General features: G+C 33.5%; 2 protein-coding genes and 1 pseudogene across 3 annotated transcripts; 2 read left to right on the top strand and 1 right to left on the bottom strand.

Annotated features, from left to right (window-relative positions):
• Nucleotides 1–5,044: 5,044 nt before the first annotated feature.
• Nucleotides 5,045–11,229, top strand: LOC140832449 (pectin acetylesterase 5-like). 2 transcript variants are annotated; one of them, XM_073196484.1, is made up of 12 exons: nucleotides 5,045–5,422; nucleotides 5,539–5,621; nucleotides 6,360–6,489; nucleotides 7,742–7,821; nucleotides 7,958–8,047; nucleotides 8,361–8,485; nucleotides 9,022–9,082; nucleotides 9,505–9,558; nucleotides 9,689–9,770; nucleotides 9,848–9,949; nucleotides 10,298–10,443; nucleotides 10,555–11,229. In XM_073196484.1, exons 1-12 carry the CDS (start codon nucleotides 5,194–5,196, stop codon nucleotides 10,666–10,668), a joined length of 1,296 nt encoding a protein of 431 aa, XP_073052585.1. In that variant the 5' UTR covers nucleotides 5,045–5,193; the 3' UTR covers nucleotides 10,669–11,229. The 2 variants fall into 2 exon arrangements, with proteins under 2 accessions (XP_073052585.1, XP_073052584.1); XM_073196483.1 differs by having other exon boundaries at nucleotides 5,046–5,422; nucleotides 9,689–9,766; nucleotides 9,844–9,949.
• Nucleotides 11,230–13,649: 2,420 nt separating this feature from the next.
• LOC140832448 (metallothionein-like protein type 2) lies at nucleotides 13,650–14,203 on the top strand (annotated as a pseudogene).
• Nucleotides 14,204–14,382: 179 nt separating this feature from the next.
• On the bottom strand, nucleotides 14,383–18,835 carry LOC140832447 (kinesin-like protein KIN-10B). The gene is made up of 13 exons (XM_073196482.1): nucleotides 18,467–18,835; nucleotides 18,099–18,267; nucleotides 16,678–17,071; nucleotides 16,377–16,582; nucleotides 15,978–16,285; nucleotides 15,835–15,898; nucleotides 15,574–15,658; nucleotides 15,237–15,499; nucleotides 15,100–15,146; nucleotides 14,969–14,990; nucleotides 14,825–14,887; nucleotides 14,681–14,719; nucleotides 14,383–14,599 (listed from the first exon to the last, which is right to left on the bottom strand). Exons 1-13 carry the CDS (start codon nucleotides 18,715–18,717, stop codon nucleotides 14,534–14,536), a joined length of 1,977 nt encoding a protein of 658 aa, XP_073052583.1. The 5' UTR covers nucleotides 18,718–18,835; the 3' UTR covers nucleotides 14,383–14,533.
• Between the last annotated feature and the right edge of the window lie 587 nt (nucleotides 18,836–19,422).

Raw genomic sequence — 19,422 nt, 5'->3', positions numbered from 1 at the left:
CTATTTGAAGAGTGCTAAAATGTTAAATAATATTTACTATAATTAAACAAGAGCATATAACTTTCAGATTTCGTAAATTTTTTTCATTTGCACACAAATAAAATAAAATAAAAAGACTACGTGGGATGACAATTTTTCCAAACTCGACGAATAATTTGATATTTGACCCAAATGGAGGAGGATGTGTAGTGAATTTTTATTCGATTAAATAAATGAGTAATCCGAAATTAATATTTCCGACTATGGGATGAAGGTGAGTCATAAAGAATCATACTCATACCCGACTCAAATATCCAATTAAATTAATATATGTGTGTGTGTGTGTGATTTTTTCGCTATGATATTAATTTTAATATGATTTTGTTGAATGATATTAATCGGATGAAATGAATAAAATTATGGTATATAGTCGACTATTTTTATTGGATAATGATGAGATAAATTTTTTATAATGTTTAATTTGTTAATTATATATTTTTTATTTATTGCTCTCAACAATTTAATAAACATATATATAGATTAATCGAAATAATTCAAATTTGATATATATATATATATATATATTGTAAAAAATTAATTATTTTTCTTTCGAAAAAAATTTGGTGGATGGAGATAGCTAACGTGACCCGTTGGGTCAGCCCTACCCATAATGTTGTGTCTGTGGGCATTAGTACATGGTATAATCTTTGGTATCTTTGAATTACTGTCGGGATTTATTCTTAATTTTCAGACAATATGATTCACAGTTTTGCTTCTTATGAAAGCCAATAAATCTAAATATATTATCGAACTAAATCTTCTCAAGCACAATTCATTTTGGTTCGTAAAATCGTATCCACTTATTTTATTGTTATTAATAGACAAGTTTTATCATCTAGTCACCTTGTCAATCATTTTTTTAGAGTGAGTCTCATGTGAGACCGTCTCACGGATATTAATCTGTGAGACGGATCAATCATACTCATATTCACAATAAAAAGTAATACTATTAGCATAAAAAGTAATACTTTTTAATGGATGACCCAAATAAGAGATCTGTCTCACAAATACAACATGTGAAACCATCTCACACAAGTTTTTACTTTTTTTAAATATTAATAACTGTCCAAAACCATCATTATTTAATATATGGACATAGTAATGGTTACCATTAACATATTATTATAACATTGCATAAAACAAATATCATTTTAAAATTAAAATACAAAGTCCAAACTGTAAATTCGAATTACTCGACAGTGAACATATAACAAAATTACTCTTTTATACTTGTTACTCTCTACGTCGCGATGTGTGTCTAAAGTTTTTTTTTATAATTATCGAATGATTAAAGTGAAATTTGACAAATTATCGAGTGACTAAGTGTTATTTGAATTGTTGGACTGCCTATAATTAGACCACTTGTACTATCCATAATTGAGTTATTTATAAACTTCACGCTCCATATGTTCATTCCTGGACGTGAGAGAGTTGTGTTAATTGTCCCACATCGGTTGGATAAATAACATGGGTGTTGTATATATGTGTTTGGACAATCTTCTTCTCTTGAACTAGCTTTTAGGGTTGAGTTAGATCCAAGTTCTAATCTTAACACAAAAGTATTCTTTTATATGTTTCAGTTTGTTTGAGTGAAAATTACAATTTTATTTACGTAGTGTTTTGAGTTTTAGTAATGTAATACTAAATATCGAATTATTTTTATTTTCTTCATAAAATGGGATGTGAAATGTATATATAAGAAATTAAAATTTTATTATTATTTAATAAGAAAAACTTTAATTGGTCAAATGGTAAGGCAAGATTTGATAGTAGGGGCCAATGCTACTTATTTATTATATATATGTTTTATATATTAAAAAAATAGGTCAAGGTGGGTGAAAAAGTTTCGGATTTTTTAATTTCGAAACAGTAATTATTTAATCCTACGGATGACAGAAACTTTTTCCTACGGAATTTAATATGTTATTTAATACACGTCTTCGTGTTTGACTTCATTAAAAATAAAATTAGAATGTAATTTTTGGTTAGCTGATTTAAATCAGAGTTTAACTATATATATATATATATGTGTGTTGTGTAATATATTGAAAATCTTAAATTTTATTTACATCATCGTGATAAGGACACACACACACACACACATGTTTTTGTGTACTATATTGAAAATCTTAATTTTATTTACATCATCGTGATAATGACACACACACACACACACACACTATCGATATATATATACTATACTATATATATATATATATATAATATATATATATTGTTTCTGTTTTGGTGGGGACCAAATATTTTTCACCGTTTTGATTTGTGTTATTGGAGACATTGGTGATCAAAATTTTTTTATTAATAGTATGGAATCGAATCACACGGCATCGTTGTGTTTAAGATGTTTATAAAAAATTACGATTACACAAGTAATTATAACCACCATTCATATGCGGGTTCAGTTATTTTTTTTGCCAAGGACCGCACTAAACCATACCTCCTAAACCGCTTACCATAATATTTAGTCTAAGATTATAATAATCTCAACAATCTTCAAAACTATTACTCTTACAAAGAAAACTTATCTTCTTATTAATTATTCTTCATATTAGTGTTTCATTAGAGTATTTATTTCTTTAATCACAATATTTTATCTGAAGTCTGAGAGTAAAAAAAATGATAAAATAGTATCAATGTCATTTTTGTTTTGAGTGTATTCTGTTGTTAAATTATTATCTTAGTTTTGAATCTTGATTATTGTTTTATTTAGTTTTATTCTTGTATGATTTGAACTATATTTATATACGAATACACTATATTGTTGTTGTTTTTAAATAAATTTTTCATTAAAAACCCGTAAACATAGCACAACCGCGTAAATACTCAAAACCGTAAGATTAATTCTACATGTAAAATCACGACTATTTTTTTTAAAATATTAACCGACAACATATGACGATTCGGTTTGTTTTTTTTTTCAAAAAAAATGCAAAACGGCTTTGTTATCACCCCTCCTTGGATGGATTGTGAAAAACAAGTAGAGATACTTGGATAATTTTTTTAATAATTTTATAAACTCTCTTAATGAGAACGATTATTGCATTCAACAAATATATTTGTGAATACAAGCCAATCACACTCATCAAATTTTCTCTTTCCTTATATTACTATCACAATAACCACTTCTAGTAACTAATAATGGAACTTCATATCTGTATAGAAAATTTCAGCAGACACCTAAATTAATTAATAATTAATTAATAAATAAATGCATAAATTGACTAAAATATTCCTTCGTAAGAGCTAGGTAGCTACTAGCTAGCAAAAAATTTCCTACAGGTACAATTTGGTCCAAACCAGAAAAGCTTGCGGCTGTCACCTTCAATGCTAATTAAGACAAATAAATTATCTCTTCAATCAACAATTAAAATACATTAATAAAGCTACGACCCTCAATATCGATCCAACCTCCACATTCATTCATTCATTAATAAATAAATAATGAAATATAATTTATTTATGTATATTGTTTAACTTCTTTTTGAGTTTTTTTTTTCCACATATTAAACTGCAGTTGTTGTGCGTATTAAGTAAATCTACGAGCTTTAATATAATATTATATAAATCATGCTAGTTGAATAAACCACACTAAGCAAAAATTGTACAACAAGAGTCATGTTACCATATCATTTCCGAATCGGATTAAACCTTTCAGATTTCAGATGATGAAACTTAACTAATCTTATACGATACCGGAATTGAATTAAATCGAACGGAACCAGATTAACACCCAAATGGAATTGAATTTTTAAAAAATCATTATATGTATGTGCGTGTGTGTATGAATGAGATGAACATATTATCTAACATAGTCGTATGAAAACTGGTCCTGAAATAATTTCGATACCGGATTAAAGTCAGATTAAAATGATTTTGGATCTATTCTAAAGCAAACCAATACAATTCATTGTGGGTGTTAAATTCAATTCAACCGAGGAAGCAATATAATTGGTTCCAAATTGAACTGAATCGAATTTGAATTGGTTTCGGATTGATTAAATATGTTAACCATGATTAGTAAGTTCGACCAATAAATTATTTACAAAAAAAAAATATAAATGGTCATACGCGCTGCTACATTTCAAACTTTTTAAATTTAATAATAACCGTTCGATTAAAACTTTGACTTGGAAACACAGAAGAAGACTAGTACAACGACGCACGCGTTGCGTGCTTGTACGATATGTTTTTATAATTTATTTGATTTATATTTAAATGAGGATCAAAATATATTTATAAGAAATAATGAGTGGCTACATTATAATTTTGATATATGAAATAAAAAATAAATTAATAAAGAATAAAAAATACCCAAGCAAAAATTGAACCTACAACCTCATGATTAAGAAACATATGCTTTATCCACTAAACTACATAAGACTTGCTTTTATTTTTTAACACTTTATTAATATATATAATTAGTAAGTTCGACCAATAAATTATTTACAAAAAAAAAATATAAATGGTCATACGCGCTGCTACATTTCAAACTTTTTAAATTTAATAATAACCGTTCGATTAAAACTTTGACTTGGAAACACAGAAGAAGACTAGTACAATTTGTACGATATGTTTTTATAATTTATTTGATTTATATTTAAATGAGGATCAAAATATATTTATAAGAAATAATGAGTGACTACATTATAATTTTGATATATGAACTAAAAAATAAATTAATAAAGAATAAAAAATACCCAAGCAAAAATTGAACCTACAACCTCATGATTAAAAAACATAAGCTTTATCCACTAAACTACATAAGACTTGCTTTTATTTTTTATACATTTATTAATATATATAATTAGTAAGTTCGACCAATAAATTATTTAAAAAAAAAATATAAATGGTCATACGCGCTGCTACATTCAAACTTTTTAAATTTAATAATAACCGTTCTATTAAAACTTTGACTTGGAAACACAGAAGAAGATGACATCCATGATAAAAGAATTTGGATTCGTAATTGGCTTTGAAATTGCGTAGATTTATATAATTTCTTAGAACGTGAATTTTCTATCATTTCTTAGAACGTGAATTTGGATTCGTAATTGGCTTTGAAATTGTGTAAATTAATCAAGACAGTTTATTTTTATTTTTTTTAAAAAAACCGCAACAAATCAACAGCTCGATTCGATGCCAAATAACCAGCACCGGCTATTTCGCGGCGGCGGCGGAGCCATTTCGATGCCAATTCGTAATTGGATCATTTCCGCTGCGGCTGTGGCGACGCTCGGTGTTCTCTACCTATCCATCTCCCCCATTTCTGTCTCACGCGTATTTACGAGTCCAAATAAAAATTCGACACCAGCTTCTGATTGGGTGCCTTTCACGCCTCTTTCTAAATCAACGGAAAATTCTGCCGGTTATTGCCTGAACTTTTTATTTATCTCCATGTTTTCTCGTTTAGTCGTTTATCCGTTTTTTTCTTTCTAAAACCAGTACTGAATCCCGTTATCATTGAATATGTTGTACTTGCAGTTTGCTTGGATGGAAGTGTGCCTGGTTATCATAGAGAGAGGGGTTTCGGATCTGGCTCGGACAGCTGGCTTCTTCATGTTGAGGTAACCTTCTTCTTTTTCCCTTTCTCATTCGGTCCTAATTTCTTGTAGACTGTTTGATGAATGTCATAGTTATGCATCATAGGTATAGTGCACATTTTAGTTACTCGTTTTTGGTTCGCAGTTTCAAAAAAATTTCAATCTTCGTAAGGCGTTTGCTTTTGACTTCGGTACTGGTTTAAGACTTAGGCAAGGTAACTGAATATTACACCTTTGAAAGTTGGACGAGCGTTATATGCGTCTGGTTGAAGTTTAAGAATTGTCATGCTACATCGCTGACTTGCCCAACTGTGGGAGGATAATGCTACCAATTTATTATCTTCACATTACTAAATTACCTTAATGTATCATATTCTGTGAATAATATTATATTGTCCAATAGCAGGATAATCGCAAATTTTATGCCCTGTATTATTAATTGATGAATGAAATCTTTTTCCCAATGCTTGATTTTTCTATTCTGATTTAGCAAGCTCTCCAAAAATGCCATGATGTATGCTGCTCATTGCTCTAAGGAGAGACTTCTAACTAGCTCGTCCTAATTTTTTTATGGGATCAAACGTGGACCCCACTTGTTTGGCAATACAACATCTTATTAACAGAGACGTTGTATTAGCAAGTCAATTTGGTTTCAGTTACAGGCTTACAGCACAGCAATATATGCTGATCACATGGAACTTTTGTTGGAGTTTTTATTCGCAAATTCTTAAGTAATATGCATATCTACATCGATGTCAACAGGGAGGAGGATGGTGCAATACTTTGTCATCATGCTTGGCTCGTATGAGCACGAAACTTGGTTCATCAAATTACATGGAACATCAAGTTCAATTTTCTGGTATTTTGAGCCATGATCCACTTCAAAATCCAGGTAAATATTTTTTCCCTGGATCTTTATATTTCATTGACGGCCTTGGCACTTGTTGATTCTGGTTAAGATGGAAAATGGTCTCGGTACTCTTGAAGTGGGGGAGGGAGGAGGGGGTTGGGGTTAGATTCTAAAAATAGGTTTTAAAAAATTTGAAGTTTGTTTCAAGGCCGTTTTCGAAATTTTTTGTGAAGCGAATTTTGTTTAGGCAATAATTCACATTTCGATCAAACAAAATCCAGTTGAGAGGGCATATAAAGTGACGAAGTTAATGGCAACAGTGTAACATAATAACAAAAGTACAGAAAATAAAGAGACTAGATTTATAGTGGTGACTGGTGATATCTGTCTTTGTCCCCTCTTCTTTCATTATGGAAGGTGCAAGGATTTACTTAGAAAATTTGACTCTTGTGAATCCTTTGTAGTCTTTAAAAATGACCACGGCTTGTGACTCATAGATGTCACCCATCCCATATCTAGGCTTGAAATACTTTAACTTCACTCAGATTACTTGTCATATTCATTTTTTAAAATTGAGTCCTGGATCCGAAAAGTCATTCCAACAAATACAACAAAATGGCAATAAGTGAATTTATGTATCTTAGAACAAAATTCTTATAGTTTGGTCTACTAAACTCTCTAATACACCATAGTTTGTGAAACTCAATATATGCAGAGTCGAAAGCTTTGTAAATTCTCTAATATTTAGTGTGTTCTATCTCCAGTTTCTCTCTGAAGGGATGAGGGTCTTCAACGACGATATTTTGAATTTGGTGACTGTTTATATTATCTTACCCAAAATATCTTCTCATCAAATATTCTGTGTAATTTTAAGAGTTTGAAGTTTGGAGCAAAGCTTTATTCTGTTTGTTCAGTAACTCATTGAAATTTTCTATACTATATTTTTCTTGATACCGATTTTCTTCTTGTTTTTTTTTTAAAAGTTAGCTGATCTGTTCGGGATGCTTCAACCAACAGAGAGTTTTTGTCTTAAATGATGACCAATGTCTTGACGAATTTGTTGGTCTTAGCCGAGTTTGCCCATAAATAGCTACTGATATACTTGTCTCAGCTGGTTTTCTCTCTGCCGTTGTTGTCCTAGGCAAATTTTTCGGAAGATTTCTTAAGTGACCATCTACTTTGATGATCTGGATTTGTCAAGCATATACATCGATGATATATTACTTTCAACCTGATGCCAAATTTCTATTGTTCGCTTCTCTAATGTTCCATTTTTTTTTTTATCAATTTTCAGATTTTTTCAACTGGAATAAGGTGAAGATCCGGTATTGTGATGGAGCATCATTTTCTGGGAACCCTGAAAGTGAGTTCAAAGTAAGTTTATATTAAGTTTACCACTTCATTTTAGTTGATGGTGATCTTACATCTAAAAGAGATGGCTGAAAGACATGATTGGAGTCGTGTGAATATACAGTGAAGGTAATGAGTTTCCTGTTCAACTGTGTCCCAGAATGGGACTAAACTTTTCTTCAGAGGTCAGGTTATCTGGAACACACTAATGGATGAGCTCTTGTCAAGTGGGATGGCTAAAGCTAAACAGGTATGTAAAGCAACTCTCAAGTATATTTCGTTTCAGTTTGTCTGGTGTGATATTTCTGTAAGGTGAATAGCTATTAGGGTCGGGTGCAAATTCATCATATCTATGATACCATTATAGTTTCTACAATTTTTTTCTTGTATTTCCTGTATTGAGTTATTGAAAACAATCAGTTGTGTCCACCTTCATTGTCGGAGTAAGAGTTTACACCCTAGCGCCAAAAAGATGGAATCCGCTGCTTGTTTAATTAAATGTTTGAAGCACTACCAAACATGAAAAATTCCAGGTTCTTACACGCCACTGTATAACTTCACAGGCTCTTCTGACAGGGTGTTCTGCTGGTGGTTTAGCCACTCTTGTACATTGTGATGACTTCCGAGAGCTTCTATCAAAGGATGCAGATGTCAAGTGCTTAGCAGATGCAGGTTTTTTCCCTAACGAGTATGTGCTATACATTCTCTCAGCACTTATTAAACAATATTGGAATCATGTTATGTTGGGATTTACCTCGGATAAATGGCCTAATGATAAAACCTACATGCTGCCAGTTGTATTTGGAAGTTTCCATAATTTGTGAGCATGGGAAAATATTGAAATGTTCACTATGAATGCAATTAATAGCAATTGTTGTATCTGTATCCTGGCGGCATGCTTGACACATGCAAGTCGGACGGGCGAAAGCTCCTTATAGAGCCTTTTGATTCCTGAATGTTGGTGACTTTTTGTTCCACCCAAAATTTTTTCCACTTTAATTGTTTAAATCTTTTTGGGAGAAATGCTCAAATGCCCCTAAATTTTTTGTGACTACAATTATTTCCTTCAAGCCGAGCATAAAAATTTCATCTGGGGTATCTTGATATGGCATCATACCATTTCAGTTCAAATTTTGCAGTAAATTATTTTTGTGGAAGCTCATATTGATGTCGATTGCTTCTCACTTCCTTTTATATTGACTTGAATTTTTTATTTGTGACCAGGAAAGATATTTCTGGAAATAGCACCATTGAGTCCTTTTATCGTGATGTTGTGCATCTCCAGGTTGTTCCAAAACTACATAAGCATTGATCATGTACATGGGCAATTTATATATTTTGTTTGGTATCTTTTTTAGCATTTGTATGTTAAAGTTGGAATCACATGCTCAACCCCCTCGCCCCCCCCCCCTCTATTACTAATGCTGATGGTAACTTTATTTTGGATTAAATATGCTCTCATTTCCAGAAAATACAGGCATAAAGATCAAGCAGAAAAAGCTGATTTCTGCTAGTCTATTGGATTAATGTTTAATTGTACAAATGTTATTATATTAATCAGTAGCTTCCCCCCTCAATAACGTACTAACCTCAATTTCTGCTTGCCAAGATCTTGGGACCAAATTGTGAACTTCCAAAATTCATGAAATTAATTGGTTAATTTTCGTTTGTTAAAAGTATTGTTATATTTTTTATTTATGATTTCAGGGATTGGCAAAGAGCTTGAACCATGATTGTGTTGCCAGATCAGAACCGCATAAGGTTCAACTTCTTTTCTGTTACTTGTTTAGGTATTTTTGTTTCTTAAATAGTTTGTGTTGGTCGCCGTACGGTGCTTACTTTCATTATTACTCAAATTTTGATTGCCTAACCTGCATTTTTCTGGTACCAGTGTTTCTTCCCTCAAGAATTTTTAAGAAGTTTAAAGACCCCAATCTTCTTGGTTCAACCAGCATATGATTTTTGGCAGGCAAGTTCATATTTCAGTTCATGTCTTATTGTTACTATTTTCTTTCTCAAGAAATATTCTGATAACATTTTTTCCAGATAGCAAATATTTTAGTGCCTGCTGCCGCAGATCCTCATGGTCGTTGGTTTAGATGCAAGTTAAATATTTTCAACTGTGATCCCAGCCAAATAGATGTGCTCCATGGTACCGTGAGATGTTGCTTATTGTTTATTTAAATCATATACTACGATAATGACAAAGAGATTCCTTCAGAAATTTCAATGCAAAAATACCAAAACTACCAGCAAATGTTTGAATTTTTCATTTACCTTGCACTGGGAAAGAATTCCGTTATGGAACAAAAAAAAGGACTGAAACTGCAGGGACTTTTTTCAAATCACATCCTCAAGTTTTCTTAAAATTTATATTCCATTCTTAGATGAAAATATAAGTGAGAATCACATATATTACTCGATGTCTAAGCAGCTCCAGTCTCCTTACACTCAGGCTTTAACAGTTGTGATAGGAATTAATTTTTTCTCCCGCATGCAGGTCACAGAAATTCATTGCTGAAAATGCTTAGTGAATATCAACAAATACCAGAAGTAGGAATGTTCGTTAATTCTTGTTTTGTTCACTGCCAGACATGGATGACCGATACTTGGCATTCTCCTACTTCTCCCAGAATCGACAATAGAGTAAGTTTTGTTTCATCTCCCAAGATTCACCAAGTAGCTTCCTTGTCAAAATTTCGTGTGCTCCCTAAGACATGTTTCATTCTGAATCTCATTTTGCTGTTTGTTAAACAGACAATTGCGGAATCAGTAGGTGATTGGTACTTTAAGCGAGACTCGGTGAAAAGAATTGATTGCCCTTTTCCTTGCAATCCTACTTGCTATCACATGGATTTTACTCACAGTTAATGTATTTGAAGATCACATTTAACCTCTTCGACAATTTGCTGGGAATTAAGAATTTTTCAGTCCTTTTTGCAATCCACCAGTTGCTCATGCAGATGAATGCACATATTTGAAATCAAGTGTTCGAGGATGCTGGTTCATAGTATTTCGAAGCAAGGACAGAATGAAGTATTCTTAATTATGTATTTCACCACTGTTCCGGATCATATTTCATGAAATTGGGTAATCACACGCAATGAATTGGATCATTTCCGATTTTGTTCCATTACTTGCGCGGGCGTGCCCAATGTAATGTACCCATTCTTGTAGGAAAATGTGAACTTCAAGGAGCACCAAATGTGGTCAACATCTTATTTCGATGATAAAGTAGACGCTGTTTATGATTTAAGTCGAATATATGGTGTGTTTTTTTAAAATATTGTTAAAAAAACACCACTACTGAGGTCCAAGAATCACCAAGTTTTGAACTGATTTTTCATGTTGCGCTTGCGGGCAATTATGTTTTTGTATAATTATAATTCTTGTACTGAGGCCGAAAAGAAACTAATTTAATAATTTCTTCAATGTCCAACATACGAATTAGAATACTTTACCATCAACCTCCAATGTAAGTAAAATCACTTGAGAAGGTGTCAGGTGGAATATGTGAGTATTTGGTTAACAGTAAGTTAAATTATTTCTACCAATATTTTTTTTGTTGAGCTTGTCACGTAGGGTTAGTATCATGTGGTTTACTTGACTGACATCGTTTGCTGTCTATTATATTTATAAGGTATATCTAATAGGCACCTTTTTAAATCTAGTACACACCAAAAAATAACGACTGCATATTCTCTTGTCACAACAAATCACGCATAAAAAGATGCAACCAATAAAATAAGTTTGAATAACTAACTGACACAAAAGTTAAATATAACTATTGAATACTTCATATTTTTGTTTTAAATAAGTATTAGGATTAAACGTTTACTACAAGATCAAAAGTTATAATTATTAGTCAAGTCATAACTTTATTTTCTTATAGTTGTGACAGTACGGAATGCACCTACTTGGGTGTTAATGAGTGGGTTATTAGGCACAAGAGTCCGGAAATGTGCGTGTCTATCTGCTGTTCTTGTCTCATATTTTTTATATATCAGTCTTATCATTTTCCTATCATCGGTCATGTCCCCAACATAGAAAATATTACCGTTAAGATCTGACATAACTCTTTTATAGCTTATCTAGCCAACCAGATCAAGCGGCGCAATGCCAGTTGTTTGATGCACGAGAACTTTCCGGGAGGTCATCCATCTCAGTACTATTCTTACTCAAACACGCTTAACCCAACATCCTCGAGAAGTAAAGATATCAATTGTTAGTATCAAGCACTTACTACTATGACAAAAACTATAGCTATTATCCAAGACGCAAATTTATTTCCTTATACTAGTGGCAGCGCAACACTTACTTGAGTGCTAATGAGTCAGACTTTTAAACTCATGAGTTCGGGATGGTGCGTGTTTATCTTCTAGTGCTTTCTCATATCCATTACAAATAGTCTTTATCATTCCTTATTATTGACACCGTTCTCAGCAGATTCAGTGTCACTTTTATACGGCTCACCTAACTAACTAAATCAAGTGGCGTAATGTCAACAGCTTTACACACAAGAACTTTCCAGTAAGTCACGTATTTCATTATTACTCTCAATCATGCAGACTTAACCCGATAATAATTATTAATGATTAAAGTTTAAAATGAGATTTGTAATTTCACAGTATAACAAATAAATTCTTACTTGTATGCATGTTTAACATTTCATTAAAAAAGATTTACAATACCACTACACACATTATTATGAAATCCAGTTAAATCTACAGAATAAATATATTTCGAGACACGAAGTAGTGGAAAAAAAGGTTTTTCGATCCACGCTTAATGGTGCAAAATAATCGATACCCCACTCCAAGTTCCAAATATGAGTATTTAAATATCACAATTAAAGTAATCCCTTAGCAATAAAATTGAGGAGACCATGTGGTGGCATAAAGTAATGGAAATTTGTAGTGAAAAGAGATTTGAACCTCATATGGAATTGGGAGAGCCATTCTTTTAAGTTGATAGAATCCACCATATTCAGTGGTTCATCACTTTTTTTACTTTTTTTATGAAGGCATTTTGCTTTAACGTGAAATCGAACTCATATATTTTTTTTCTTTTGAAATAAACTTATTTGATCTCACAATTAAAAGTGTTTGTGGGTTCATCTCCCTTTTCATTCAATTTCAATAGTACAGAGATTTGAGTCCACTCAAATTGTTTCACTAAATTTCAGATTTATGTATTTTTCAAATCTGCCATTTTGAGACACTTTTTAACAAAACCAATAGATTTCAGATTCTCATTCACTGGAGTCATTTCAAATTCAATATTGAAATAAAATCATTCGGAGTAAATTTCTTAGTGAGACGGTCTCACGAATCTTTATCCTTGAGACGGATCAATCTTACTGATAATCACAATAAAAAATATTAATCTTGACATAAAAATTAATACTCTTTCATTGATAAACCAAATAAGATATATATCTCACAAAATAATACATGTGAGACCTCTCACACAAATTTTGCCAATCATTCGATCTAAATGCACAAATACTTAAAATTTAAAGTTCCAGATGATAAATAAAACCTATAAATGAGCCCTATGATATAATATAAAAAATCACAAAAATAATGTTTACAAATATTTAAAAAATAATTATGAATTTCCTTTTCAAAATTAAAAGTATACTAATATTATTATAAAGAACCGATTTTTAAATAAAAAGTTTATTCTGAAAACGGGACATAACATTCGTGTGTGGCGGAGGCACGAAGACCAGAAGCTCCTCAGATCTTACCACGTGTACGGCTGATGTACACACTCCACTTCGCCGCTGCAGTATAAATGCTGAAGCTCCACTTCGAAACAATTCAGAGCGATCAGTGAACAGCAAACAATCTCATAACAAATCCTCCATTTTTCAAACTTACTCGGAAAATGTCTTGCTGCGGTGGAAGCTGCGGCTGCGGCCCCAACTGCAAGTGCGGCAACTGGCTGCAACGGGTAACTAACTAATCATACCTTGTATTTTACATAGATTATCGTAGAAAGAATTTTCGATTTTCAGATTGTATTTCTGGCAATATTTCATTCGATCATTTCTATTATCCGTAATCAAATTTTGTGCAGCTGCGGCATGTATCCAGATCTGAGCTACTCCGAGGCCGCCGCCGCTACCCCGGCTCAAGTCCTCGGCTTCCAGAAAAAGTACGTGTCGAGATGAATATTCTTCGAACACGAAATTCCTATTTTATTTATTTTTTGATTGGATTTTTGCAGACATGTCCAAGAATCAGAGATGGTGGCTGCAGAGAACGGGTGCAAGTGTGGGGGCAACTGCGACTGCAATACATGCAGCAAGTGCAATTAAATTGGGCCTGGCCCAAACCTTATTGGTCTCACTAAATATCCTGCATTAAAAATATAAAATAAAAGTAACTGTTTGTGCTTATATTCTGCGTCTGTTGTCTGTCTGGTAAACCTAAGTATATTTAAAATTAAAATGTTGCAATTTGTACCATTATTAACTACTACTGAATCGATACCATATTTTAAAAAATGGAGAAAAAATCAATGCAATTAAGGGAAACACCCTTTAAAAAATTAAAATAAAGATACATTACATCAAACTAATTGAGCAGTAGCAAACAGAAACAAACTCAAGATGTCACAAACATGTTAGGTGCAAATGATACAACAAGCATGGAACAAATAAAATTAGAATTAAACAAAGGAAAAAACTGCAAGCTAAGTAGCATTTGACATTTCCTCCCCTCTACAACTAGATGTTGTCACGTTCTGATTCTTCAAACATCCCTCTTGCAGCTCTTTCGAACAAGTTATGCACCTTCAAAATAATTTCAATCCATATTTATCCAACGATTGCAACGCAAAGAAATCGGTTACCAAGTCTTAATTTTTATCTAACCTGCTTTGACGAAAATCCCATCTTCTGCAGATCATTTAGCTGCATTCATACAAAGGATCAATCGTTTTCTAAGTATCTTTTTAGCAACAAATACACCAAGCTAGATGGTGATGATATTGTTTCATATCAATGTCATTTTCTTACCGACTTTACGGGGCTCGATTCCCTTAGCTCGATGATGTACTCAGCTATCTTTGATCCAATTCCCTGAATATAGTTATGAAATTCATAAATCAGAAGTAAATAACAAGCATATGTTGCGAGTTATATCATTACTATCAGTGTTACCTTCAATTCCAGTAGCTCCTCCCTAGCAATAGTTTCATGGACGTGAAAATGGTATCAACGTCAACAAAGAATAACAAAAGCCACATATGACTAAGAAGAAAACAAAGGCATCACTAAATGACTCGAGTTACCTGCTGGCGGTGTTCAAGAATTCGATGTAGTCCTGGATGAGGGAGCTCTGTTCACAGAGAACAAGTTCATATTTGTCAGAATAAACGAGAGGGATCGCGTCATTGATTGATTTATATGGTAAAATTCACTCAAATACCTTTAAACGAGAGCTCTGAGCCACCAATTTTTTGAATGGGGTGCTTAAATCTTGAAAGATATTTTCGCCATCGCGTGTTATGAAATTTGACTTTGGAGTCTTTGACTCCAGAGGTGACACTTCGGTTTTTTTAATGTTAGTGTTAATAGAAGAAAGGGCTTCTCGTTGTGGGCTTTGAAATGCTTTAATATTTTCACTGACAGGAGGAGACAAGGTAAGGGTGCTGTGATATGTATTTTCTCTCTTGTCCTCATCGAAAACATCTACAGTAGAAATTATATACTCAGAATTACAACTAATACATAATTAGGGAAAAAAAGGTTTTAAGGTAGAATACCAAGTAAAGGAGAATTTAGTTCTGATGTGTCGTCATGAATTGATACCACACATTTATTTTTGACAGTGGCAGCAAGGTCTTCAACCTGTGGATCAAACACATATGATGATATTTCATGTAGCTTTTTTGAAGACTCGGTTTTTGAAGCAATTTAATGAAACTTAATGGCTATATATATGTTGACATATACTGAGACTAGAATTCTTTTAAAGAACAATACTCATACATGCTACCATTTCGCATATTTAAACCGGTGCTTACCTTCCTGCAGCTATTTTCATGACACCCAGTGTTAAATAATTTTCTGCCAGCCATGAATGGAGTCCTGTAAAATGGGAGTACACTTATAACCAAAGTAAGAATCAAGTTATGAAGCAAGATAACTAACAGTATTTAGTTTTTACCGTTGCTTCAAATTCATAACTTCTTGCTTTTGAACAGACTTTGAATCACTGAAGTTTGGGCATGTATTTATTTTCCTTGTAGAATTCACAGAACAAGGAGTTCTACCAGAAATCGGAGACTGAAATGGAACCATTTTTTGAGAACTTTTTGTTTTCCCTTTCGATTCGAGCCATGCAAGAAGCTTAGCCTCCATGTCAATTTTCATCTTTGAGGAAGCATTCTTCTGTGCTGACATAAAATTTGACACATGGCGAGATCTAGCTGCTAAGCTTACTGTGTGAACAGATTCTTGATACTCTCTGGGGTTCTATGAAAATGCAAAAGACAGATAAAGTCCTTAAGCGAGCCCTAGAACCTTTAAATTAATATACATACAACCATGATATAGAATGCTATACCAAACATGCAATCATAAGAGCCCGGCTTGTTCCACCAAGAGAATCCTGTAATATGCGTGTCAATTTACTTTCCCTATAAGGTATCCTTGGCTTCTTGTTGTTTAGTGCATATATCACATTCGAAAGTGCGAACAAAGATTGGTTTATTTTTGCGCTTTCTTGAAGCCGAATCCCTTCATTGAAAGTCTTTCTGTTATCTTCATTTCCTACAAATATAAATATCAAACGTAGAAGATTTATACCTATGGTCCAGATACTAGTACACATGAACTCGGATTTAATGAAATACTCGAAAAAAAACCTGCTAAATCAATAAGGTTAAGCTTCCCAGTCACAGGATTTGCGACATTATCATTTGAAGGAGTGGAAATAGTGATCACGAGAACTGCATGGCTTCTGCTAGATACGTCGTTGAGACCTGTACGTGCGACCTTCCTTCTCTGAAGAGCGGCAGAGAAAATCTCATTGAATTGGGACATAACACTTACTCCAATTTGAGATAATCCTTTGAGATGAAGCTTTTCATCCTTATCATTCAATACCATTATCTTCTTTTCCTTAGGTTCTAATAGATCATAACAATTGTCTAGATAAACCTCATAGTAAGATACTGCGACTGTACTTCCAGTAGACTTGCACATGGACAATATTAAAGACATGGCCCGGAGCATTAGACCAGGAAGCTCATCACTCCCCTATATGTCATATGTCAAATTTTCAGCATAAGATGAAGAGACAACAATTGCAATTATATTAAACTTAATTATGGATTGATGCCAAAAAGAGGTGCAAGTGAATCAAGCTACTCGTTAGCACTTGAGCTCAGTCTCGAATCGAGCTCAAATAGCTCGAGTATTTTTTCAAATCGAGTTCGAGTTTCAATTATCTATACTCGTGTAGTTCGCGAGCTACTCAAGTATATATATATATATATATATATATATATATATATATATATATATATATATATATATATATAATATATTGTATTTAGAATTATGAAAAATAAAGGATATTTTTGTCAATACATATCCGAACCCTAACTCGAGTTCGAGCTCAAGATTTAAATGCTAGAATTAAGACTTATCGAGTTTTTCGAGCTCATGTAACTCGATATATACACGAGTCAAGCTCGAGCTCGAAATGAATTACTCGATCGAGCTCAAGTAGACAGAAAATTTATAACTACTCAAGCTATTTTCTGTCTACTCAAGCTACGAGCTCGAAATGAATTACTTGTTTGCGCTAAATGCTTTAAGTGGCTCAACTTCATTAAGAATGGAAGATTCAGGCGGCTTTCCATTGGTACAAGCAAACCAGTAATGAGAGCATTGTTTATTCCTAAAGAGGTGGCCACGTTTCAACAATAAACCAGACCCGAACTGGGCCATGGTCGACGGTCTGGACTCTGGATAAGTGGGTAGTTGGGACTTTCCCAACCCTTGATTGTACCGGTTAAACCTATGGTATTCGTATTTTCTTTCTTTCTCTCTTTGGTTTTTTTGTTCTGTTTTTGTTTCAAATCCAGTGGCTGTAGGCTAAGCATGTGTTCTACTTCTTTTGTACGTACTGGTTCGACGGCTTTAGGTGTTGGCACTATCACTATCTTTTGACTTGATTCTACTGCTAGATTAGGGATTCCAGCTGCTCTGTTAACTTGCTTTAATACTTTATCGTAATCGTACACATGTAATAAATATAAAGACTTCGATTAAACCAAACCTGCATGGTGTACGTTTTCCCACTCCCAGTAGCCCCATAAGCGAAGACAGTAGCGTTATAGCCCTGAAACATTCCTGGAATTAAAGGTCTCACTTCTTCTTCAAAAATCTGGCTCACATTGTTGCCTTCTTGCCCGAACAACGCATCTAATTTGTAGCACTCAATTCGACTGCACAGGATGACAAAACAAAACAAGAAAAGCCCGTCAAAACCTCAGAAAAAGCCACACAGTATAGAGAAACCCAGATCAAGTCACTTCTTAAAATGTCAACCCTCAAAACCTTAACTTTAAAATTCTCCTCCCCCTCCGTGAAAATAAAAATAAAAAACAATCAGTCTTGTGAACAGATAAATGGGAAACAGACAACCTGGATTCTTGATCTTTAAGAAGAACAGTGACATCATCACCAGAAGTTTGTGATTCTGGGTTCAGAAGAGAAACACAAGAGATGGGGTTTTCATTTTTCGAAGAAATTTCTCTGGGGAGAAATGGCCGAACTCGTGCGACAACTCTAACTTTAGAAATCGAACAGGAATTAAGATGACGGGAGGAATATGTAACGGGACTAGAAAAGCTTCTAGTCTGTGTTTCGATCCGACAGTTTTCTCCAGTTTCCATGGGAATGAAAGATTTTTTCCACGCACAAAACTCGCACTCAGTGGAGAGACAAATTTGAATCGCGGACGAGGGAGAAGGAACAGGTTGGTTTTTGAATGTTTGAATCCGAAATTTGGCAGTTTCCAAATATGGCTATATTTACTTCAGCTGGAAAGATTTGCAAAGTGCTAAAGAACGGCCCGAGAAATTAGTTGATCATTAGGCCCATTATTACACGATCACGAAGGCCCAAACTAATGCCCTAGCCCAGGCTTATAACCTATTTACGGGACTATTAGGCTAACTAACATTGACAGATATAAGGCCCACATAAATTCCTAGATCCGCTGCATCCCATATAAAATATGAGGCCTAGGCCCGCCACATGACCAGATCAAGGCTTATCAGAAAGGTCTTAAGAGCAACTAGACCCATATCCAGATGTAACACCGACCTTACTCCTGGCCCATGTAAAATCAATTAGGTTTCGGCCCTTCTTAATATTCCTTAGGTATTGGGCTACTACGTCTTGCAGGCTGATGGATACATGTAAACCCATAATCATATCCAGGCCCATAATTAATTCCATCAGAGACTCCCAAAGCTTAGGCCCAGTTAAGACCAAGCCCAAAAATATCAATGAAGTTATTTTTTATATGAAAAATGTGCTAAAGGTCATTCATTCTAGATTTCATCAAAGGCCCAAAATGCTAGGCTGTACCATGC

The sequence above is a fragment of the Primulina eburnea genome, chromosome 5 (assembly GCF_022965805.1).
Source record: "Primulina eburnea isolate SZY01 chromosome 5, ASM2296580v1, whole genome shotgun sequence".
Taxonomy (NCBI): Eukaryota; Viridiplantae; Streptophyta; class Magnoliopsida; order Lamiales; family Gesneriaceae; genus Primulina; species Primulina eburnea.
The sequence above is the reverse complement of the archived record's forward strand: the minus strand, read 5'-3'. Positions and strand labels throughout refer to the sequence as shown.

Bases quoted from the DNA above. Each gene is read 5' to 3' on its own strand.
- LOC140832449 (XM_073196484.1), top strand. From the start codon at position 5,194: ATGCCAAATAACCAGCACCGGCTATTTCGCGGCGGCGGCGGAGCCATT. The intron at 5,622-6,359 runs GTAACCTTCTTC...CGATGTCAACAG, and splicing joins GCTGGCTTCTTCATGTTGAG to GGAGGAGGATGGTGCAATAC. The intron at 8,486-9,021 runs GTATGTGCTATA...ATTTGTGACCAG, and splicing joins GCAGGTTTTTTCCCTAACGA to GAAAGATATTTCTGGAAATA.
- LOC140832447 (XM_073196482.1), bottom strand. From the start codon at position 18,717: ATGGAAACTGGAGAAAACTGTCGGATCGAAACACAGACTAGAAGCTTT. The intron at 15,899-15,977 runs GTAAAAACTAAA...CCCATTTTACAG, and splicing joins GTTATGAATTTGAAGCAACG to GACTCCATTCATGGCTGGCA. The intron at 15,659-15,834 runs GTAAGCACCGGT...TTTGATCCACAG, and splicing joins ATGAAAATAGCTGCAGGAAG to GTTGAAGACCTTGCTGCCAC.